The 26,062-nt window shown below is 38.3% G+C and overlaps 2 protein-coding genes across 2 annotated transcripts in view; both read left to right on the forward strand.

The window, feature by feature from the left end:
* Positions 1-26,062, forward strand: part of LOC115414145 (sec1 family domain-containing protein 1-like) — a 92,809-nt gene that overhangs the window by 41,883 nt on the left and 24,864 nt on the right.
* On the forward strand, positions 2,723-20,133 carry LOC115414146 (sec1 family domain-containing protein 1-like). Its single transcript, XM_030127363.1, has 14 exons — positions 2,723-2,833; positions 4,537-4,607; positions 6,052-6,140; positions 7,177-7,267; positions 7,366-7,488; positions 7,588-7,675; positions 8,263-8,352; positions 8,434-8,489; positions 11,421-11,506; positions 11,598-11,697; positions 17,154-17,293; positions 19,057-19,147; positions 19,252-19,325; positions 20,080-20,133. Exons 1-14 carry the CDS (start codon positions 2,803-2,805, stop codon positions 20,111-20,113), a joined length of 1,164 nt encoding a protein of 387 aa, XP_029983223.1. The 5' UTR covers positions 2,723-2,802; the 3' UTR covers positions 20,114-20,133.

Below are 26,062 nucleotides of genomic sequence, written 5' to 3' on the forward strand. Positions count from 1 at the left end.
CCACCTCCACCCCCGCACGCATCTAGACCGGACCTGGGTCCAAACAGCCAGACCCACCTCCGAGGTTGCAGAGGGCACGTCTGAATCATGTCATCAGTGGCAGTTAAGGCTCAGTTCATGCGTTTCAGTGAGTTTGTCCATTTCAGAATCAGATCTCCAAGAACAGAAACAGGTTGATAAACATCTGTCGACAACAGACTCAGTGACGCACACGAACACACCAGTCAAACTTTGAACTGTTTTGGATGATGTTACTGATACGTTTGTCTGTATCTGTATCTTGTAAAGCCTCCTGTTGTTGGGATTCTAAAGCAGCGTCTCGTATGTGTTTTTATGGTTTTTGTGTTGTACATAGACTTTTTTTCTTTTAATCTTGATTCGTTGCTGAAGTTTTTCTGTGATCATGAACAGTTTGGTTTATTTCCTTCTGTTGTTTTTCATGTTTGTTTTTCCTCCTCGTCGATCATCTGTGACAAACTTTATTGCCTTCGAGTCTTCATTTCCATTTCCATCCTTGTGATTTTAGTAACCCTTTTTTTTTTGGAGACGACTGTTTATTCCTTTAAATTCATTTGCTGTTATTTTCTAATGAGAAACACATTGTTTTGTCAGATTTTTTTACAGAAAACATGGTGCATGACCAGAGAACACATTTATGGATGTTTTCATGTCAAAAAAACAGTCTGATCAATAATGAAGAACTTGTTTGTTTTCAGAATTATGGATTTTTAAAGGTCTAGAAAGTCATTGTAAAGACACCTCATTTTATACCTACAAGGAAAATACTTGGGATTTTACATAGACTGTTTTTACATGAAATATTGATATAAAATAGATGCAAAACTCAATAAAAAGGTTTGGGGAAAACCTGTAATCTACTCGTCAAACATGTATATAGCCTCAGTTACACAAGTAATTAAAAGCAATTGTATGAGACATTATTATGACACAGGATCTCATTTTTAATGGATTTCACTGCATGTATTCTAAAAAAAAAACAACTTAAAAACGTATAAATCTGTTTTTAATGGATTCCGACAGCGTTTAGGCTCAGTGTACACTGTCCTTACTGGATTATAAGATATGGTGTCTTCGTTTTCGTTCTTTAATGAATGAAATGTGTTTCTAAACAAAAAAAGTTGAGTTAAATAAATAAAAAAAGGTCACATTCAGACATTAATAAAACATCAGAGTGACACCTCTGCTGCGCTTCCTCTGTGGTGCTGAAAACATAAACAGAGTGAGACCTCTTCATCACTGTCAGATCTTTGATGGGCAGATAATGCTGCGTTCATGTCCTGTTGGGAGAATGGGAAGTTCAACTTAAGGTTTGATAGTGATGATGAGTTTTCTGCTTTGTGTCTGTAGGTTTTTGTTAGTTATTAGTTTCTTTTATGACATATTTATATTGAATATTCACCCTGAATATCAAACTTGTCATTTAAATGTTTATTTTGACCTTGAATTGCAGATATGTGCCTTGGATGTCCAGGTCATTCACCGAGAAAAGAAGGAAACCATCTTATTGTGAGATCAGGGTTATGTATTTAGTCATCATTGGTGTTTTAAATTTTATTTGTGAAGCACTGTGAGATGAATAATTAAAGCAGGAATAAGTGATGGAATTAATTTAATCACTTTGTCACTGCCAGGTCACATTTGACCATTTGATTAATGAGAAATGCTTTAACTGGAAAGTAGAATTAAAAAGTAATCAAAATATTACTTTAAACCTACGCTTTCCAGTAATGTTAGAAGCTTTTTTCATTAATAAGGTTAAAACTGGTAGCTTAATGCTAATTTAGTTGATATATTAGTTTTTTAAAGTGTGTTTCAGTTTTATTATATTTTACTGCGTACATTTGAATATTGTGTTCATTTAAGATATGATGTTTTAGAAGGTTCATTCGTCCTGTGCACAATTATACATAGTACAATGCACAGTGAAATATATTTCTATATGTGCAGTCATTAATAAAATAGAAAAAAACAACTATAAATAGGCCTATAAGTATAGATATAAAAAAAATGTATGTACAAACAAGTTAATTTTAACTCTAAATGTATTTTGTACACTTGTTCATTTTTGATCATTTTTTCCCCCTTTTATTCATTCTATGTCCATTTTGACTAATGTTACATGTAAGGTGACTGTGTTATTGTTGCTGGTTTTTTTTTTTTAAGTTTAAGAAAATAATGCATTTGGAGACACAAAGCATAATAGACAAATAATAGTATAAAAAATAAATAAAAATGACAAATCTAACAAAAATAAATAAATGCAACATAGAGTTCAGTCTATATTAAAGAATTAAAGAAGGGTGTTAGAGCTTTTTTTGTTTTAGATAACCTCTAAAGATTTAATATATTTTTCAAATTCCAATGGGAAGATTTTAAAATTTGGGTGTGTTTTGATATATTTTTTTATGTATATGAAATTTTCCAAATAAAATGATCAAATTTACAACAAATTCTAAATTGTGAATGTCATGTTTAAAATATGTAATTACATTTTGAGATGTTATAGTTATCTTTTCATTACTTTTAGATATGATATATTTTTCAATTTCGGACCAGAAATTGGAAGTGTTTACACAGAAAAAATAAGTGTAGAGCAGTTTCAGGACAAAATGACAAAAGTTCCATATTTCTTCCACGTCACAAAATCGAGACGAATAAAGTTGGAGGGAGTGTTATTCTCGCTATTCTAGATTCCTGTTCTCACTGTGACACCTGAACGCAGCGTAACGTCCGGCAGCTGCCACGTCATCAGACGCTCCGTCACCACCAACAACATCCAACATGGCGGCGTCCGCCCGGGAGAAGCAGACAGGTGAGCAAAACTCCTCTTTACGCCTTTACCGGGGGTTCCAGCGGTAAGCGGAGGCGGTACCGGGCCGCGGACGGTGAACCGGCTCCGGGCCTGACGGTGGGGCTCAACCACGGGCTGTTAGGTCACTGACAGCGGACTGACAGCTGAAGCTAGCGGATGGTCCTGGCGATTATCCGACAAATAAACCCAACCGCTCCTCTAGTTAACCAGAATAACCGTTCACCGGACGGTTAACCAGTCCACCGAAGGCTAACCAGGCCGGGTAACCCCTAATTAAACTAACCGGGCTGGTACCGTCCACCTGGGTCAGTTAGCTGCTGAAGCTAACCGGCTGCTAACGTGGAACAACACACCGAGTCTATTAAAAATGAAATATTAGAGTTATTTCACAAACAGAAACTAAAACAAACTGATGGAAACAACCAGAAAATGTCAGGAGTCTCAGAGTAAATCCAGTTAAACCTAAAACTAGTCAGAGTTTGCACATGTATTATGAGAAACTTTATGGCTGGAGTCATTAATTTTATTTTCCATATGAGAACTTTAATGTTGAAATGAAACTACCAGTTCATTATGGTTTTACTGTCTGTGTCCATGCTTCCCTCTTATAGGTGATTATTTTTCCATCCATTCTTTTATTAATCCAGTAGTTGATGAAACAGAGATTTGTTTGTACTAATGTCTGACTAATTTGTCAAAAATATTCAACATTTAACACTAACATATATATAATACTGTTATTTCTCCCCCATTTTAACATATTTTTGGTAAATTAAAGGTAAAAATGAACAGTCATAATCATCCTTCATCTCTTAAAGTATAGTTTCACTTTCAACATGTCAATTATTAATTAAATATTAAAAATTGTGACATAAACCTGATGAAAATGTGTTGTTTATTTCTTTTCACCTTTTTGTATTCTATAAAATCCATCTAGATTAATACATTTAAGATAATTATGTTTGTATGTATTTTATAATCCTGGTGTTTGTTTGGCTGTTTTTGTTCAACAGTGGTCTGTCATACATACAACAGTCTAGTCAGTGTTTAATGTGTTCTCATTTCTGTCATTAAATCATCTCCTTTAACAGAAACTGGACTCGTCTGGTTTTGTTTCTGTAAATTCTCTTCATTCTGACTCGGGTGGAAACATTGTTGGGTTTCTCTCTGCATCTGTTTGAATTTATTGATGTCTTGTTTATTTGAGAACAAATGAGTTAAAGAATAAATTATTAGTTCGTTGGTCATTTCTGTCACATACAAATTAGATGTGACAATGTTCTTTTCTTTTTCCTAGTAGATCATGTATGTGGAGCAGTTCAGTTCAGATTTAAATGTCTTTTAATTTTGGTATTTTTTGTCTTAATCTGTTTTGTCAACAACTTGAAAATATATTTTCCTAAATTGTGGTTATTAATCACTTTCCATCATAATTTGTACTTGTTTATTAGTTTCTGTTATTTACTTAAATGTATTTGCATTTTCATTTGAGAGCTGGATGATGCTGTTCAGATTTGCAAAGTAAATGTTTGTCTTTTTATTCAGAAATGGATTGTGATGTTGAATCTGCATCTGAACGGTTGTAGACTCAACCTCTGTGTTGTAGACTTATTTTTGACTCTTCTTCTTCTTCTTGACTTTTATTTTTGACTGTTACTTTTTTTACTCTTATTTTGACTCTTATTGTTGTTTTTTTCCTTCAGTGGCTCTGAAGCGAATGCTGAATTTTAATGCTCCTCCTCTGAACAACACGGCGGCAGAACCGGTGTGGAAGGTAACGGACCCAAACTAACTACAGTTTATTAAATGACATCAATTACAGTTGAGCTTCAAACACTTGTATTTCACTGGAAATGATCGAAGTGCTTTTCCAGTGTGGACACACCAGGACTTGGACACTTCAGTAGACTCTTCAGTTTATCAGTTTTACTGTAAAAGACATAAGATGAACCTTCAGCCCTTTGACTCACATTAACAGACTGGTACTGAGACACTCATTAACTCTTCGGTATCAGAGAGGTCCTTCTAATCACCAAAGAGGCGTAATATGCTCAGTGCAGTAGTAATGTCCTTTTTTTTTTTTTTTTTCTTTTTAAATTGTTTTTAACTTTTTTTGTATTTCACCAACTTGAGCCATAAATGCCATGTTTGTGACGTAAACAAACCATACTTTTTGATGCAAAAAACACAAACATTTTTCCAGTATCCTACATAAAAAGTTGATCAGTATTTTTTTTATTTTATTTTATTTTATCGTGTCATATGTCAATAATTAACATCCACATTGATTATTATTCATTATTATTATTTTTTGTTCTAGGTCAAATGTTAAATGCTATAATGTGTCAATGCACATTTTGTACTCACTTGGTACAAGGGTGTTAGTGTAGGACAGTGTTTTTCAACCTTGGGGTCGGGACCCCAAGTCGGGTCACCTGGAATTTCTAGTAATTTATGAAATTAAAAATAAAAAGTTACTAATAAAAGATATATGGTGAGTTGACAGAGACGGTCCCAATCCATAAAAGACATGACAAACTATGAAGCTGAAACTGAAGCACTGTGGTACTGTTTCTGTCAAATGTTAATTGTGGTCAGTTTCAGATGCTGCAGCTCTTCCATAATTCGTAGTTTGAGTTCTTGTTTGTTCAGTATTAATTGTCAGCCTTGTAAATTTAAGCTTGACTGACTGTACATATCCTGACCAAGGAAAATCCAATTCTCCCTTTGTGCAGTAATCTACACCTGGCTTTACTGCCTCCATCCACAATAATATACATTATATAGACTAAATGTCCTCTGAAATTAACCTGGATTTGAAACAGAGTATAGAAACTATTACAGGATCAAAAACAAATTAATTTTAGCTTAAGAAAAGGTCTCCGTTTTCAATATCTGGGGTTGCCAAAAATTTGTGATGTTAAAATGGAGTCACAAATAAAATAAAGTTGGAACCACTGGTGTAGGAATTTAACATTAGTTACAATGTGTTGATTTTAGTGGATGGGTCAGAATTTAGAAAATCATGCAACCAGATACCAGAAGATTAATTTAATCATCTGTATCACAGCGTTTGGCTCCAGGATTAAACTGTCCCTGGTCTTTGGAGACATCTGTGTCCTTTTCATGATTTCCTGCAGCGTTTGTCGTCTTTGAGTCATGAGCTCATCACCGTCTGGCCCTGAGCCATGTGACCTTTGACCTGTCTGTGTTTCCAGGTGCTGATCTATGACAGGTTTGGACAGGACATCATCTCTCCTCTGCTGTCCGTCAAAGAACTGAGGGACATGGGCATCACACTGCACCTGTAAGACACCAGAAGAGACACCGTGAGACACAAGACAGGACATAAGAGACACCATGAGATATAAGACAGGACATAAGAGACACCATGAGATATGAGACAGGACATAAGAGACACCATGAGATATAAGACAGGACATAAGAGACACCATGAGACACAAGACAGGACATAAGAGACACCATGAGATATAAGACAGGACATAAGAGACACCATGAGATATAAGACAGGACATAAGAGACACCATGAGACACAAGACAGGACATAAGACACCATGAGATATAAGACAGGACATAAGAGACACCATGAGATATAAGACAGGACATAAGAGACACCATGAGACACAAGACAGGACATAAGAGACACCATGAGATATAAGACAGGACATAAGAGACACCATGAGATATAAGACAGGACATAAGAGACACCATGAGATATAAGACAGGACATAAGAGACACCATGAGACACATAAGAGACACAAGACAGGACATAAGTTTGTGTGTGTGTTTCTGTTTGTGTGTGTGTGTGTGTTTGTTTGTGTTTCTGTTTGTTTGTTTGTTTGTGTTTCAGTTTGTTTGTGTGTGTTTCAGTTTGTTTGTGTTTCTGTTTGTTTGTTTGTGTGTGTGTGTTTCAGTTTGTTTGTGTGTGTGTGTTTCAGTTTGTTTGTGTTTCTGTTTGTTTGTTTGTTTGTGTGTGTGTGTTTCAGTTTGTTTGTTTGTGTGTTTCAGTTTGTTTTTGTTTGTGTGTTTCAGTTTGTGTGTGTGTTTCAGTTGTTTGTGTTTCTGTTTGTTTGTTTGTGTGTGTGTTTCAGTTTGTTTGTTTGTGTGTTTCAGTTTGTGTGTGTGTTTCAGTTTGTTTGTGTTTCAGTTTGTTTGTGTGTTCAGTAGTTGTGTGCGTGTGTTTCAGTAGTTTGTGTGTTTCAGTAGTTTGTGTGCGTGTGTTTCAGTAGTTTGTTTGTGTGTTTCAGTAGTTTGTTGCGTGTGTTTCAGTTTGTTTTGTTTGTGGTTTCAGTTTGTTTGTTTGTTTGTGTGTGTGTTTCAGTTTGCTTCACTCGGACCGTGACCCGATCCCTGATGTTCCTGCCGTTTACTTCGTCATGCCCACAGAGGAGAACATCGACAGGATATGTCAGGTACACACACACACACACACACACACCACACACACACACACACACACACACACACACACACACACAGAAGTCATGTGACTGCTGTCTCCATCCTCCAGGACCTGAGGAACCAGCTGTATGAGTCCTACTACCTCAACTTCATCTCCGCCATCAGTCGCAGTAAACTGGAGGACATCGCCAGCGCTGCCCTGGCTGCGAATGCTGTCAGCCAAGTCACCAAGGTTACCATGGTTACCGCCGCATCACACCCATCGTTGGGCTCCTTACCAGGCGCATGATGACACATGATGTAACCTTTGACCTCTGACCTCTGTCCTTAGGTTTACGACCAGTACCTGAACTTCATCACCCTGGAAGACGACATGTTCATCCTGTGTCACCAGAACAAAGAGCTCATCTCCTACCATGGTAACACACACACACACACACACACACACACATACACACGCAGACACACACATACACACACACACACACACACAAACATGCAAACACACACATACAGATACATACACTGATGACCTGTTGACATCTGTGTTGTCCTGTTGACCGCTCTGTTATCCTGTTGACCTGTGTTGTCCTGTTGACCTCTGTGTTGATCTCTGTGTTGACCTCTGCGTTGTCCTGTTGACCTCTGGGTTGACCTCTGGGTTGACCTGTTGACCTCTGTGTTGACCTCTGTGTTGATCTCTGTGTTGACCTGTTGACCTCTGCGCTGACCTGTTGACCTCTATGTTGTCCTGTTGACCTCTGTGTTGTCCTGTTGACCTCTGCGTTGACCTCTGCATTGACCTGTTGACCTCTGTGTTGATCTCTGCATTGACCTGTTGACCTCTGCGTTGACCTGTTGACCTCTGTGTTGACCTCTGTGTTGACCTGTTGACCTCTGTGTTGACCTCTGCGTTAACCTATTGACTTTTGCGTTGACCTCTGCGTTGTCCTGTTGGCCTGTTGCCCCTCCGTTGACCTCTTGACCTGTGCGTCTGTCCCGTCAGCCATCAACAGAGCGGACATCCAGGACACGGACATGGAGGCCATCATGGACACCATCGTGGACAGTCTGTTCTGTTTCTTCGTCACTTTGGGTGAGTTCAGTCGCTCAGATGTTCGTCAGGTTCCAGACGTTCACGTTCAGCTGTGTGACCCGTTGTCCTTCTGACGTCCAGGGGCGGTGCCCATCATCCGCTGTCCCCGTGGAAACGCTGCAGAGATGGTCGCCGTGGTGAGTTCAATGACTTCATCACTCAGATAGAAACCTGAGATCAGTGGGTTTAATGTCTCTAAGACCTGTTTCTATGGCAACATCCACATTTAACCTTTCTTTCAACATTTATTCTAATATTATCTTCTGTATTTTCACATTTTTCAGTGTAAATCATGTGTTTTTCTATATTTAATTCACTGATCATGTAGATGTTCATTAAAGCTCAGAGTTGTAGAGTTGAATCAAAACAGAGAAAACTGAAGAAAAAGTGACTTTTTCAACGAAGTAAAAAGGCTGAAGTACATCTATGTTCAATAAAGTAATGACATTAAAGCCAAATGTTAGACATAAAGACATGATTTTAAGTATAATCTGCCAAAATTGAGCTTCAGAACAAAAGTCACACAGTTCATTTAGAATATTCAGGGGAAAGTCGAAATGTAAATAGTTTTTTTTGTGGTAAAATGGAAAAATGTCCAAATATAGAGTTTCTCAAGAATTAGTAAATAACTCAAAGTTCAGTTAAAACTTTGTAAATACATTAATTAACCCTTAAATCTAGAACTATTTTTGTAGGGACTTCCAAATGTTTTTCTCTACATTTAACTTTTACTAAGTGATTAATCACCATTTATTATACTATTATCCTCTAAATGTTGCATTTTTCAGTGTAAATCATTATTCTCTTTATTTAATTCACTGATCTTAAGTAAAGGAGTCCTGGCCAAGATAGGCAGCAGCAAATACAACACACAGCTACAAGATTACACCGTTAAAACACAAATAACACACACATTTAACAATAAACAATTAGTAATAGTAACATTTATGAGCAGATAAGTAAAACAAGTGCAAGTTATGAAGTCGGCCTCAAGAACTCTCAGTTTAGATTTAACACAAAGACCCAGGGTCTTTTTGTGGCAGTTCCCAAATGATTTTTTTCTCTCTTTAAGTTGTCTTAAGTGAGTTATCACCATTTATTATGCTATTATCCTCTATATGTTGCATTTTTCAGTGTAAATCATGTATTTTCCTGTATTTAATTTACTGATCTTGTAGATGTTCATTAAAGCTCAGAGTAAATTCAAAGGTTATTTTATCAAAACAGAGAAAACTGACGATAAACTGACTTTTTCAGCAAAACTCTCATTAACTGAACATAAACCCAGTGTGTCCATCCACTGTCACTGATTCAACTCCATGGGTTTTACTGGTGAATCAATGTTTGTTTATTTGTTTATTTATTTCAATATGCATTAAAACAAACAAAACAAAAGGATTATATAAAAGAAGTCCAAAATTCAAATATTGTAGAAGATGGCGGTGTTTCCACGGTAACTACGGAGCCTCTGAACATCCAAATATGGTCATATCTGATGACCATGAAAGATGAAGAACTGTGTTTTACACCAGTTATTTCCATGTATTGATAGGGTTAGTAGATCAAAAGGTATTAAATAGTCGTTAACATACTAAAACTAGAACTGTTTCTGGGGTTTAGACTGGTTTAAGCAGAATTCACCCAGAACCAAGTCCTTATAGAACATGTGTTTATCATAAACCTGCACCATCATGTCTTCAACCGAAGGAGTCCAGATCAGACCAAACATTCATAAAAACACAAGTTTAGCACAAGTTTAGTGTCGGTTCCTGAAAATCCACCAACTCAACCAGAACTGACCTGGTAATGTCCAAAAATGTCAGTGACAGTGAGTTCTTCATTCTTGTTTGTTTTGTTTTATTGACGAAAACCCAAAAAGAGAGAAGTTATGACGTCTACAGGAGCTGATGAACAGAGGAAACACAGAGTCTGGAGGCACTGTGTGATGGTGAAAGTAAAAACCTGAAGTAGATGATGGAGAAGCAGCCTCCAGGGACCAGACTAACTCCTGGACCTTAATAAAATGACCATATGTCCTCATTGTCCAGATCAGTATAAGTAGAAACAGACTTATTTAAGCACAAACTCTCCTTTTTATGCAGTAAAACACTCTTCAAACCAGCTCCATTCTTCTCTAAACACGCGGAAACTGTGTAACCTTTATTGTGAAAATGCTGCCATCTTGTGGAACTTTTATGTCACTGCAAACTACGGTCAGATTTGAACACAGAATCACTTTATATGAGGAGCTAGAACGACATATTTACACTGATTTGATTAAATTCAGATGTTGAAAATAGCAAAGATCAATTATACCTCCATCAGTTTCAGGTTGCATTCAGGTAACACAAAACATCTCTGACACTAAAATACTGCACAAAACCACCTGAATGTTGTTGCCGTGGTGATGTGTCAAATTTCACAGTTTTGGATGGATGGATGGATGGATGAGATTAGATTATATTTTGATCTTGATTATTGAAATAGGAAGTAGTTTAACTCTGATGGATTTTTTTCCTGATTCACCTTGTTTTTTTTTTACTCTGACTTACACATCTGACCTGAACACATTTAAAGGTGTATCGGTGTGGAAGTTGTTGCCATGACAACACCCTGAAGTTCAGTGATGCCTGAAACAGGAAGTTGTAATGGATCAGAGGTACAGTACTGACTCTGCCTCAGAGTTTTCATCCAAGGTTCAACACCTGTCCTGAACCCATCTACATGTAAACACTGAGGCTGTTGCCATGGAAACACAGTGGATTTTCAGATTAGTGAGTGAAGGACCCAACACGTCTACTGTTAAACCATCAAAGGTCTGATTATGGATGTTTATGGCTTAAACTGGTTCTTTTTCTGTATCTGAGGCTCAGTGTTTGTCATGTGTCCTGACGTGTCAGTGACTTCCTCTGTTTATTTGACGGCGTCTGCGGTTTAAGTCAGTACCAGTTTCAGTTCAGTGTCCGCAGGAGCAGATGATCCTCATCTGTCTGCAGACGTGTGTCATCAGCATAACTTTGATCAGCTCTGTCAACTCTCACTGTGTGCGTTTGTGTGTTTTTGTGCAGAAGTTGGATAAGAAGCTGCGTGAAAACCTGCGCGATGCCAGGAACAGCCTGTTCACCGGAGACAACATGGCCGCCGGACAGTTCAGGTAAAGGAGACGTCAATGAGGTGATGATGTCCCAGAACGCTCTGGTGTCTGTCTGATAACGCTCTTCCTCCTCCTCCTCCCCCGCATTCAGTTTCCAGAGGCCTCTGTTCGTCCTGGCTGACCGTAATGTGGACATGGCCACGCCCCTCCATCACACCTGGACCTATCAGGCGCTGATCCACGACGTCCTGGTGAGTCAGCGGTCGCACATGTGACACTTAAGTGCATGGCATTCCTTCATTTACACAAACTACAGGAGCATGAAGTGCGCACACACACACACACACACCACAACTTCAGCAAAATGAGAGAATATTCCTCAGTTTGTTCAATACCAAGAAAAGTATCGCACTGCTGTGGAAAAAGACTCAAAGACCTGGGGCCTCATGTACAAAGCTTGCGCCCGCACAAAAATGTGGTGTACGACCTTTTCCACGCTCACGTTCAGATGTACAAAGAGTGACATAACCGTGGAAATGTGCGGTCCTCCGTACCAACTTCAGAGCTGGTGTACGCACGTTTCTAGTGCTTTGAACCATTGGCGACACTTAGAGGTGACACTGGAAACTGTTAATAATGTGACAAAGGTCATTCCTTCGATTGATGTGCACACCAGAGATACACAGATGAACAATGAACGCACTGGCACGTCATCCTACTGTCAGAGCAGCACAGCCCCCCCACCAGAACCAGACCCTGGACCCATCAATGCCGATCCTGCCATCCGGACAGAATGTGATTTCAACCATATGAAGAGACGACACAGAATTCACTTGTTGATAAATGCATGTAATGTAATGTTAATGTCTGTGAGGACATTTATAAGTTGGTCCAGGCGCTCACTGACGCCGCCGATTGTCCTCATGATGTCCTCTGGTGACTGTAGTGAGCACAGGTGAGGAGACGGGCATCAGCAGCTGGCTGTTGGACCAGAGGAATCCCACGGTCTGTGACAGGCTGGGACTGCATCTGACCTTCTTCTGTCTCATTGTCTTTTGGGAAATAATAAATGGAGTGATTTAACATGAGTCACAGTCTTGGATTTCCTCTTTGATATTCTGACGTGATTACACATGAACCTTTATCTTGTTTGGCTGTGATCAGACTGATGTATGACCCGTAGAATGAACTAATGTGTGAGTTACACAAACACTAAATACATATTTACTTTGGGGGTGATCTGAGTCAGCCCTTTTAGACCAGTGTCACTCAAAATAGCGGCGACTCCGCTCAAACGGGCTGAGTTCATCTCTTTTCTCCTTCCGCCTATTTTGGCCTCTGCTTCGCGTCCACCTTGACGTCCTCAACTGATCATGCAAGAGGGGAATCCCAGAGGGAATCCCACCTGCAGACCCTGTTTATGCTGATTTGCATATTTAAATATGGACGTGGAGAGGGAGGTCTGGTACTCCAACATATGTACTCAATTCCACGCTGATTGGGATGTACAAAGGAAGTGTGCTTGGATTCGGGCGTACGCACAGTTTTGTTCATCTGGATTTTTATCTTACCGGCCGACAGGCTGTAAGCTATTGTCGTCATGTGGTGTCCGGCAGCAGCGGCGGCGTCTGTCATCTGTTACAAAAATTTCAATCGTCTTCTTCTCCAAAACTACAATTCCAGTTGACTTCAAACTTGGTATACAGTTTCTTTATGATGTCAACAAAAGTTAGAGAAATTATTTGGTTCCGGATCTGATTCTCGATTTGGTGCCACTTTGAAAAATTTCCCCATTATAAGAGATAGGAAGTGGATGGATGCAATAACTCAGTAAATATAAATGATATCCAGTGTAAATTTCTACAGTCCAGCCCTGATGGGGAGATGACCAAAACATAATGTCCACATGCTGATCAGGATCTTCTTCTGGATCTGGGAACTTACAGAAAATTTAACATGGGCTCTTATGGGGAAAAACTTTCAATCGTCTTTTTCTCCAAAGCTACAGTTCTGATTGACTTCAAACTTGGTATACAGCTTCTTTTGATGATGTCAACACAAGGTATTGAAATTATTTCCATCTGGATCTGATTCTGGATTTCGTGCAACTTTGAAAAATGTTCCCATTATAGCAGATAGGAAGTGGATTGATCCAATAAAATAAGTATCAATGATATCAAGTTGGAATTTGAATTTTTTACAGATCTGATTGGAATATGACCAAAACATGGGCTATTTCTGTAATATCATAAATACACATAACTGGGTGATAATAAATGGCATCTGGATACATTTCCCAAAGCTTTTAATTTGGCCGGTAAGCTACAGGGCTGTTGGTCCTATTTTTTATTATTTGTCAAGATAAGTCCTTAAATAAAATTTTTTATATCTTATTTCATTTGATATCTTATTTCATAACACTGACAGCACTGGAACGTACTGTTACATGGAGGTGTTGCGTAACACGTCAGCAGACACACACACACCTCCAGGCAGTGACAAGACTCCAAAATCTGGCAAGGAAAAGCCCAAAAATCACTCATCACCGCAGCCCAGGCCTCATATTAATCCTTCAGTGCTGACTTTCCTTTGAGTTGCTTCCACTTATGCACAGAGGAGTTTGTGTTTTAAAGGAGGACATGTCAGAATGAGACAAAACAGACCAAATAAAGACAAAATACACGTCAGTAAGAAACTCAAAGATCAGAAATAATGAAGGAATTACTCAGTGTGTTTGTCTTATATAATCACAACTAAACACAGTGGATGTACTGTTCTGCAAAAAAACCATGACAATGAACAGTAAAATACACAAAAAATAACACACATTAGTGTTAGTGTCGACTCATCAATGGTCTGTCATGATTTAACCCGGGCATAGAAGGACTGACGGATTAACCCTCAAACACCCAAAACATCCACCGTCCACCTGAACCATCTGAACTGTTTAATCCCTGTTGATCCACTAATCCTATCAATACATGTAATAATTGGTGTAAAATACAGTTATTTATCTTTTCATGGTCATCAGATATGACCCATTTGGACGTTCAGAGGCTCCGTAGTTACCGTGGAAGCACCGTCATCTTCTACTACGTGGATTCTTCAGTAAAACCCATGGTGTTGGATCAATGACAGTGGATGGACACACTGGGTTTGTTCAGTTAATGAGAGATATACTGAAAAAGTCACGTCTCCTTTGAATTTACACTGAGCTTTAGTGAACATCTACATGATCAGTGAATTAAATAAAGGAAAATATGTAATTTATACTGAAAAATGCAAAATACAGAGGATAATAATAAATGTCATTAAATCACTTAGGGAAGGTTAAATGTAGATTAAAAAAAAGTCATTTGGAAGTTGAAACAAAAATAGTGTATATGAGTTTTAGATAGATAGATAGATAGATAGATAGATAGATAGATAGATAGATAGGGAGCAAAATATTAACTACAAAAGAATTAAAGTCATCAGTGTTTTTCTCTCAGATACTAAAAAGGGCTTTTAGGATGCTTCAAATAACCATTATTTAAAAAATAACATTAAATAATAGTAAATAAAATCTAAACAAAAAAGAAAAATAGGACCAATGGCCCTGTAGCTTACCGGCACTTCCTATCTCTTATAATGGGGAAATTTTTCAAAGTTGCACCAAACTCCAGAGTCAGATACGGATCCAAATAATTTCACTAACTTTTGTTGACATCATCATAAAGAAGCTGTATACCAAGTTTGAACTCAATCGGAATTGTAGTTTCAGAGAAGAAGACGATTGAAATTTTGTAATGGACTACAGACGCCACCACCGGAGGCCGCATGACGACATTAGCTTACAGCCTATCGGCCAGTAAGCTAAGAACAAAAAACAAAATGAACCTCCACCATATCTGCATTTGAATAAATACCTAAAATATTGATACAGTAGTTTTTGTATCGATACAGTTTTGTGAAATGAAACATTGCAATATATTGCAGAACTCTTCTTACACCCTGGTGGAAATAGTCACTGTTTCTGCAGTTTCCTCCGGTTTCATATGTAAAAATTTAGTCATTGATTGTGCACTTTCTCCTCTTTGTCCAAGTTTTACGACCTGATGTTTCATATCTCGCAGGAGAAGACGTTTCCAGTCGATACCAGGATCATCAGAAAAATCCTAACAGTCCCATATTTAACCCCTACCTGCCTGAGTTCTGTAAAAGCTAGTCTTCTACAGCTAAAATAGAAGAAGGTCAAGTCCTAGTTTCCTCTCAGACACTTAAATAAGTATCTGATGAAAGGAATTATGGGATTTATGAGCGAACTGTCAAACGCTGCAGCTGTAAAATGAGCCAGATTTTAAGACAGTAAATCAGTACGGAACTCGAAGCATTTCAGAGGTGTCTGTCCTAATGTCCTTGAATGCCTCACGTCGTCACCTCCGTCTAACTCTGGACTCGTTTCAGGATCGTCTGATGTGACGCTTCATACGTTATGTTAGTGTTTGCTGGGTTTTCACTGCATTATTTAAGGACAAGTACATGCAGTTCATCAGTTTCTTTAAATGTTTGCAATGTTTTTGACATTTTGAAATGCATATAGATCTTTATAAGTGTCTGTTGGTGCGTGTTGTGGTTAGGTCCAGTTTGACAGGAAATTGGACTCAAACCTTCACTTCAACACGAGGGAAAACTGAGACTGTTTAAGTAGCCAAAGGTCAAAGGTCAAGACCTCTGATGTCATGTCGGTCACTCGTACAAACATAAAATCTCAGGAACTAGAGGGAATTTCCTCTAGTCTGGTCCAAACTTAGTCAAACTGAACAGGTTACGATGGATTATGATGCTGAAATCAGTTTAACAACAAAAAATCTATTTGTCACAACTTGAATCTGTTTATATTAAATCATTACAGTCGTGACAAAACTGACTCTGCATAAATGTGAATATTTGGCAATCAAAACGACAAATAACAAAACAACAAAAAAGAAACGTGTGTAGAACACAATAATAATAATTGTTGTTGTTTTTCATTACCTCAAAACTGAAAACTAAATTAGTGTCAGAGTCAAATCCTTTGTCTCTGGTTTTGTCTTTAATTTCTTTCTTTTTGTCCTGATCCTTAAATAAAACTCGTCCAAACACAGTTGATATCAGTTCCAACTTTAAGCCTCGGCCGTCATGTGTTTTGGAAACAGGTGGCCCCGCCCCCCTCAGTGGTACTTCCTGTCCGGACCTGGGTCCAGACCAAGATCTGGATCTGCCTCAGTCCGGTCTGGTCCAGTCCAGATGGCTCCGTCTGCGTCATCTCGTTCCCATAAACACAGACTGAACACTCAGTGGGGACTCTGTCCGGGCTCTAAATCTCCCATCATGCCTCTGCTGTTCCCATGACGACAGTGTTATTATGATCCTCTGTTGGGTTCAGGGTTCGGGTGGAGGATCTGTTCCCCATCGGCCTCCGTCGGGACACACTGAGCTCTAATGAGTCCTGATGTGCCAGATAAAGGCTTCTGCTGGTCCTGGATCAGGTTTTATAGACTTCTAGGAAGGATTCAGAACCATAAAGTAAAAATGAAAACATGACGTGTTGGGTTTTCTTGGTGGTTTTTGTTTTGGACCGAGTTCCATCGAGACTTAAAGTTGGATCCAGATCATGAAAATCAGGAGAAAATAACTGTGAGCTTTCATGGAGACAAAGTGCTCTGTGTTTCTGTTTGTAAACCAGGACTTCCACCTGAACCGGGTCATGATGGAGGAGGGAGCGGGGGCGGAGCCTTCGCCCTCCGGCGCCAGACCGAAAAAGAAAAACAGGAAGAGCTACGACCTGACGGCGGCCGACAAATTCTGGCAGAAACACAAGGGCAGGTGAGTCCGAAGAACACGGTGAGGTTTAACGTCTAAACGCCTCAAACACTGAGGGGCCAGACCAGAACCAGAAGTGCAGGTAAATTATAAAATGATCAAATGTTCATGTTAGTTTATATCAGGGGTGTCACACATACGGTTCGTGGGCCAAAACCAGCCCCGTAAACGGTCTAGTCCGGACTTTCACCACAAAAATTACACTGAGGATATGAACAGTCCATGGTGTCAGTAATAGTCAAATAAAAACATAACAACCTGTAAATGATGACAAATCATGGTTTAATGTGAAAAAGGTAAAATTACATTATGGAAATATTACATTTTATATTACACTTGAATTTCCATCAGGATCAATAAAGTATCTATCTATCTATCTATCTATCATCTATCTATCTATCTATCTATCTATCTATCTATCTATCTATCTATCTATCTATCTACTATCTACTATCTATCTATCTATCTATCTATCTATCTATCTATATCTATCTATCTATCATCTTATCATCTATTATCTATCTATCTTTCTATCTTATCTATCTTCTTCATAATTACATGTGAATAACCTGAAAAAATATGAAGAACCAGAAATGTCTTTAGAAAAATAAGTGCAATTGTACCAGTATTCTGCCTGTTACTAAATGTTCTGTGTATTTGTAAATCCACCGGGATCTGTAAGTTGTGTTAATACTAATAATAAGCTGAGACATAATATTGTTGTGTTTTGTTGTATGTGAAGAAAAGGGAATGAGAAATAAATATACATGTTCATTTCAACCGTGAAAGAACAACACAGATAAAGATGGAATAAAACGTTTACACAGAATTAAAATCCAACACCAGTACATAAAACAGCCTAATCATTATAACATTAGAAAATGCTCAAGTATAGTGGATTTAATGTTTATGACTGCATGTTTTAGATGTTTCCCTCTTCCAACACACCTGATTCAAACGATAAACCTATCATCCAACTCTGCAGAAGCCTGATAACGACCATCAGGTGTGCTGGAAGAGGGAAACATCTAAAACATGCAGGATACCGGCCCTGGAGGGCCGGAGTTTGACACCTGTAATTTAGACCATTAACCTTCCACTATCTGGGTGAGCATATTATGCACACTTTGCACTTCATGTTATAAAAAATAATTTTGTTTTGAGTCAGAATTCAACAGTTGTTCACTTTTGTGCGATTTTTAAAAATTTTGACCCACTAAAATCAGCACATTGTAAGCAATGTTAAATTCCTACACCAACACCCCTCTACCAAGTGAGTACAAAAAGCACACTGACACATTTCAGCATTTAACATTTGACCTTGAACCAAAAACAGTAATGCATATTAACCAATGTTGGTGTTAATCATTGCCATATGCAAGGATGAAAAAAAAAAAAAAAAAAATTTTATGTTGTATTTAAAAAAAAAAATTGTGCTTTTTTTTTTGTATCAAAAACTATGGGTTGTTTACATTACAAACATTGAGTTTAAAGGGTTAAAATTATGATGATTATTTAGCATTTAGTATTTTTGTTTATTGCTTAAGTTGATGAAATACAAAAAAATGTAAAAAAAAAAAAAAAAGTTAAAGCTGTATGAAAAACATTTTGACATTAGCAGGACACTGTGCAGATTATGTGCTGTTGGTGATTAGTGTGAGTCGCTCTGATAGCGGAGGGTTAAGGATCATTGTGTCGCTCATACAACCTGAGCGTGGATGTGAACGATGGCTGATTCTAATTTTCTGCTGGTTGTTTTCGTTCAGTCCTTTTCCAGAAGTGGCCGAGTCAGTTCAGGAGGAGTTGGACACGTACAGAGCACAAGAAGATGAAGTCAAACGTCTGAAGAGCATCATGGTGAGAACCCTGCATGTGTACGAGTTCCCATGGTTCCACCTGCCCACGCCTGTGTCACAGTGGGTTTGATGGTATTAAATGCAGTGTGTTGTTGTTGTGTCGAGGGTTTGGAAGGAGAAGACGAAGGCGCCATCAGCATGTTATCAGATAACACCGCCAAACTCACCTCCGCCGTCAGGTAAAAGAAACAGAACCTCCTTGAGAACATCAGAACACATCAGAACCCCGTCCTCACCCAGCTGTGTTATTCAGACCGCCTGTGCGTAAGACGCAGAAAACTCTGGATAAACCTCATCAATAAGTGGTGAAAACCAGAGCGATCAGAGCAGATGGCACCTTTAGGAAATGGAAAAAGAAAATCACTCCATTGAGACAAATTGAACCGATTCCCTTTTGACCCCAATAAAAACTAAGACCTGGTGTTTCAGTTTTAATCCGTAAGTATCAAATAACCACTGGGTTTTATTTTGTAATAGCTGTTTCTAAAAAGGGAAATCTAAAACATATACAGACCTTCAGTTGTCTTTATTTTTCCTCTGGGGAAAAAATCAGCAAATAATTAAAAAAAAAAAAAGTGCAGCAGAAAAACAAAATATTTGTAAGGAGCTTCATGGAAGGTCGTCGACTGCCCGAACCATCCTGAATCAATAAAAACAAATCTATCAATAAGTATCTGTTGGTCGGATTCTCAGAAACTTCTAAGGAAAGACCTTCTGAGGAGCCAGAGAACAGATGATTAGATTAATGGATAAAATCTGCATCTAAACCACACATATGAGCGTGTTTGATGTGTGACCAGGACACATGGTGTAATGGAAGGGGGATTCTGGGTAATGGAGGGTACGTAGGTGTTAGAACTGTGGAACTCTGAAGAACCAGGCTGAGTTTTTATTCTGTGTGTGATTTAACCGTTTCCTGTTGGGTTTGTCCAGTTCTCTGCCCGAGCTGTTGGAGAAGAACGACTGATCGACCTGCACACCAACGTGGCCACGGCCGTCCTCGACCACATCAAGGTGACGTACGAAAAAACGAACGTCTGAAAAAACAAAAGTCTGAAAAATTAAAGTCTGTAAAACCAAAAGTCTGAAAAATTTGAAATTCTGAAAAACCAAAAGTCAGAATAAATAAGAGTCAAGAAAAACCAAAAGTCCAGAAAACCAAAAGTCCAGAAAAACCAAAAATCTGAAAAATTTGAATTCTGAAAAATGAAAAGTCTGAACAAATAAAAGTTCTAAAAATGAAAAGTCACTAAAAAAAAGTCAGAAAAACCAAAATCTGTAAAAAAAAAAAAAAAAAAGTCCAAAATCCTCCCACGTTCCTGAACACACACTTTATGTTATACCGTGGTAGTTTAGTTGGTAATACTCACTGTAAAGGGACGGTAAAGCTTGTGAAAACAGATTTCTGATTGTTTATTTTATTTTAAATATTCCAGTATTATTTTTGATTCGATCCCTTTTCCAGGAACTTCTATCATTTACTGTGGATTCTGGAAAACATTGGTGCGTTTCCAATGAAATTACCTGTAAAAAAGCAGTCCCTCAACCCCAGACTTCCCCAAATTAAAGTTCTTAGTGGGGGGGCGGGACTTTTCAGATTCCTGGAATTCTTGGGGCGGGGCTGTGTGTTGAAGAATGCTGATTGGTGGAACACATTGTTCTTCCATTCATCCTCCAAGTTCAATCCAGTGGCGTCGGCGTCTTTTCCATTCAGACCACATGGTTTTATTTGTTGTAAAATTAGAGGAATGTCAGGACAGCTGTAGCGTCGTCCGTCCTTCTTTTGTGTCAGTTTTAGTTTATGGCGTCATTGTACTTGTTAGTGCTACCTACTGGACTGGAGGTGTAGTGCAGGTTCTTAAACTGATACATTTAGCAGAACTTTGAGGTAGAAACATAAACCACACAGATTAACAGGAATTCATCAACCAGGTAAGTAAATACCTGGAAAGTAAATGTTGGTGGAAGAGCGGATTATTTGCCTCTTATTTCGATCAACAATGCAGGTTTAATTTGTCACTTTTCCATCTTCTAAGAGTCGTCGATTTAAGAGCAAACGGAGGAGTTATTTTTGAGAATCAGTCTATAAATGAGTGTGTCTGTGCATCCGCCGCCTCTGGTCCATGTGGTAGTGATTATCCTGGTGGGAGCCTGGTTTCCTCCTGCAGCTGGAAGAGGCTGAAGGATGACACAGGGAACAGGTGTGATAAAGTATCTGCTCCGACTCCTGCAGCCAAACGCTCTCCATGAGGCAGCGTCACATCCTCCATTGAAATTCACTGGATTCTGTCCAGACGTCTGTGGAATGCAGATCTGAGTTCTTCTTTAATCCAGGCTTTAAGACGCCTTCAATCCGACTCTCAGGGCCTGAAACTCACTGGAATTTACAGTTAAAGGAGCTTTTATGAAGAGACTTTAACTCAAGTCTCTTTTAAATGCAATTTTGGTGTAAAGCAGGATCGTTAACACTGTAAGAAAATGTCAAACCAAACAGTCGGCGTTAACGAATCCAGACTAATGAATTCGTCTGTCCTGCTAATGTTCCTCTGATCTAATATGTGCACATGTGGGTTCAACTACATCTGAAGTAATGAAATAATAAATCTGAACCACAGAGCTGAAGGGAAACTGATCTTATCTAGTCTGTTAATATGACCTTATAAATCCAATAACTGTTATAATCGGAGAATTGTAATAAGATGTGATGCATTCACATGCACTTCAGAAATACAATAATGTGTAAACCCTGGTTTAGATGTTTCAGTCCATTATTGGATTTCTTTCAGAAAAAATGAGACAAAAAGTAGTTGGAAACAAGCAAAAAAAACCATATAAAAACATAACAAAAATGGAAATAACACAAGAAAACAAGGACAAAACAAGATTAAACACAGGGGTATCTTAGATGTATCTTCTGTTATTTACAACAACAAAAAAGACAAATGAAATGAAAATGAGATCTAAAACGACAAAAATTTGACAAAAAAATGAAATGAAAACGAGACAAAAACAAGATGAGAAAACAAACACAAAACAAAAAACAATGAAAGTCCTAAAAAAAGGACAGAAATGAGAATCAGACTTCCTGAACTTCTACGTCACTTCTGTTTTCTATGATTTAATAGTTTTTGCACATGTTCAGATGTAACAGAACTAAATAAAAAAGATTAACAGGTATACATGGGGTTCAGTGTCATCAGCGTACATTGTGATGAAACCCAGATTTCTGTTCACGAAAAATCTGCTAACTCCACAAATCAGATACCGATCAGAGTATCAGTGTGGATGGAAATGGGCTCAGTGTTAAAGGTCCTCACCAACTGTGGCATTTGTCTCCTCAGAGTCGTAAACTGGACGTCTACTTTGAGTACGAGGAGAAGCTGATGAGTAAATCGACTTTGGACAAGTCTCTGTTGGACATCATCAGCGACCCGGACGGTGAGCGTCATGGTCAATATGTCCACTGTTCACAATCACAAGGTGCACTCGCAGACTGACGCTAGGTTTGTTTCACAGCTGGGACGCCCGAAGACAAGATGAGACTGTTCCTCATCTTCTACATCACCGGCCAGCAGCCGCCATCAGAGGTGAGGACACTGCCGATCACACCATAACAATGACAGGGTTTATATCACAGGTGTCAAAAATCCGGCCTGCCGAAGGATCCAATGTGGCCTGTAGGATGGATTTGTGAAATACAAAAATTACACTGAAGATATTAACAATCGCGGATGTCAAAATCATTTTAATTCAGATTCCACATACAGACCAATTAGATTTCAAGTGGGTCAGAACCAATAAAATACTATCATATTAAACCTATAAATAATGAAAATAGCAAGTTTTCTCTTTGTTTTAGTGTGAAAAAGTAAAATTACATGAAAATGTTTTGTATTAAAAAGCTGTTTTTTACAAAAAATGTGAAGAACCTGAAATGTCTTAAGATAAGTAAATGCAATTACACCAATATTCTGCCTGTTATTAAATGTTTTGTGTATTTGTAATGTAAGTTATAATGCACATGAGAAATGATAAACTGATAATCTAAGGCATAATAGTGTTAAAATTGCAGTTGTTTTTCTAAAGACATTTCCAGTTCATGTTATTCCGATTTTTGTAGATGTTAACATTATCATAGTTTAATTTTGGTTTTTTCACTGTTATTATTTTACTGGTGCAGCCCTCTTGAGATTATATTGGGCTGAATGTGGCCCCTGACCTAAAATGAGTTTGACACCCCTGGTTTATATTATTGGAGTTTAGATGAAGTCAGACCATGTGAAATGAAGCCGATACAGAGACAAAGGTATCCAATAATTAGCCTGTTAAACCCTGGACGTTCGTTTCCAGTCGGAATCATTTCAGTGTATCAATAAAACCAAATTCTAATCGGAAAACAGCAAAGGTGCAACATTCATCATCGTCTCTTCATAATATCATCCTTATATTTGCTCTTGTTTGCGTCATCGTCGTATGAGTGAGTTTTTATCGGTAGAAATAATCTTTGTACTGTTGGATATGCTTAGTGTTAGCTTAGCGCTGTTAGCTTAGCACTGCAGAGTTTGGATCATTGGTCTGTTATTTTATTCAATTATCCCTGACGTACACTGGGCTCAGACTGTTAAAAGAACAATTTGCAAAAAATGAATAAGAATGATAAAATAATCAAGCAATCAATTAAAAAGAATTAAGATTAAAAAGTAAAAAATTGCTGACCATACAAACAAAAATGAACCAATGGTAAAGTAAGAAAATTAACCAAAGATTAATACAAAAACAGAGAAATTGAGCAAGAAACAGAACAAAATAGACATAAAGTGGAAGAAAAACAATGAAATCACTGAGAAAATTAATTAAATAATCACGATTTGATCTTATGACCGTGTTAGTGGATGAGGGAATGGCTTAGTATGGGCACTGTTAGAGGATGTGGGCGGAGTTTATTAGGATTGATAGAGGATTGGACGGAGTTTTCAGGTTCAGTTTCGTCCTCAGTCTTCTCCAACTCCACCCACTCTTTTAAGTGTGTGTACGTATTTCACATTTGATTGGTTTGTTTTTCTTTTACACTAATGCGTCTTGTTGTCATCATCAACGTGGTCATATTTGTGTTAATTTATCTCCTGTTTTAACTTCTTTCGTCTTCATTAGCTTTTTCATCTTTCATTTTTCACAACAGCCTTTATGTAATACCATGAGCTATCAGGTAAGAATGTTTAGTGCAAATGAACCAAACCCCCGGTTCAGTTTGACCCCGGACCACAGATCAGCTGTTGGTCCACACTGGTCCGACGGAGGGTAGAGGTGAAGAGCAACAGGAACAACAGGAACCTGTGGTCGAAGCCGCCATTACTGAGGTGTTGGTCACAGTAATGAGGTCATGTGACGTCATCCATGATGTGGGACAGGTCAGGAGGGTCTGAGTCCCAGACCAGAGTCCAGACAAGACCACATGTCACATCCTTAAGCTGAGAGTGAAAACCTGAACCACCACAGATCAGACCACATACACAGAACACCGACATCTGTATTTACAACAGCTCTGACTGATTCAACCTCAATATTTCTAACAAAACTCTGTATTGACCAGGGCTGTGTATCGGCAAGAATCTGGCGATACGGTACAAATCACAATACTAGGATCACAATACGATATATCACGATACTGTTAAAAAGGCAATTTTTTGTTTGTTTCTTTTATAAAAAAAATATTTTTTCCTGGAAGAATTGAATTACACCAGAAATCTGCACAAATACTAAACACATTTTATTTGATCACAACAGGATCTGATGCTATATCACAAAATGTTCCTGTGTTAAAACTTAAATTCTGTTTTACAGACATTACAGTTTAAGATCCTGTTCAAATGTTCATATTCTATTAGTTCAGAACTAACATCAGAACAGTATTTTGTGCGATCCCAACAAAGGAACTACCATCTGCCTCTCAGATAGTAAAAAGTGCTTTTAAGATGCTTCGAATAACTATTATTTAATAAAACAGTGTTAAATAATAATAAATAAGATAGAAACAATAAAGAAAAACAAAAAACAAAAATGAACCTCCGCCATATCTGGATTTGAATAAATACCTAAAAATATCGATACAGTACTTTTTAATATCGATACAGTATTGTGAAATGACATATCGTAATATAGCATATTGCAGAACTGATATTTTCTAACAGCCCTAGTGTTGACTCAGAGACAAATGAAAGGTTCAGTTCCCATCAATCCTCATCCTCATCTTCATCAGTTTGACCTGGACAGGCGTGGTTTACACTGCGACTATAATGAAAACCTTCAGGATCCGTTTGTACTGTATTCAGAAGGGACATCGACCCTTTCATTGTCGGTTTAAAGGAGCCGAGGCTCCACAATCTGCATTTGAAGTGGCTTCAGCTCTGATGCTTGAGGTCTGTGAAAACACTCGTCTGTCAGTCTAACGTCTCATTCCTGTGCTAATGGTTTCCCGTGTCCTCAGCTGGCGTCTTAACCCCTGGCCTCTCCGCTCTTTGTGTGTAAACTGCCGTTGTTCTGTCGGGAATTCGACTCGTCCTGATGTTTGTGAATTTCTGAGAACAATTGAGCTGTCAGAGCCAAGCGGTGATGGTTCTGGTTCTGGTCCTGGTTAAAGTCGGTGCAAAGGTGGTTTTACTGAACGACAGCAGCCGGCAGGGAGTTTCTGCCAATTACGGAGTTACACCAGAGTGAAAAGGGAGGTGGAAACAAGTTGTTTGATGTGGAAAATATTCGAATTCTGGCAACAAGAAGCCATTTTCTAGCAGAGCCAGGCTTTACTCATGGTTATAATTAGTTCCACTGAGTTTGTAACCGAAGGGGTGGTTGTTAGGGCTGCACCACACGAAACGACCAAAAACCACATATTCAGCACTACAGTAGCAGAGTATTATGA

The sequence above is a fragment of the Sphaeramia orbicularis genome, chromosome 22, assembly GCF_902148855.1.
Source record: "Sphaeramia orbicularis chromosome 22, fSphaOr1.1, whole genome shotgun sequence".
NCBI classification, from domain to species: Eukaryota; Metazoa; Chordata; class Actinopteri; order Kurtiformes; family Apogonidae; genus Sphaeramia; species Sphaeramia orbicularis.

Coding starts and splice junctions, on each gene's coding strand:
- LOC115414146 (XM_030127363.1), top strand. CDS start 2,803: ATGGCGGCGTCCGCCCGGGAGAAGCAGACAG. Junction 7,676..8,262: donor AGAGCTCATCTCCTACCATG/GTAACACACACA, acceptor CTGTCCCGTCAG/CCATCAACAGAGCGGACATC. Junction 19,148..19,251: donor AACGTCTGAAGAGCATCATG/GTGAGAACCCTG, acceptor TGTTGTGTCGAG/GGTTTGGAAGGAGAAGACGA.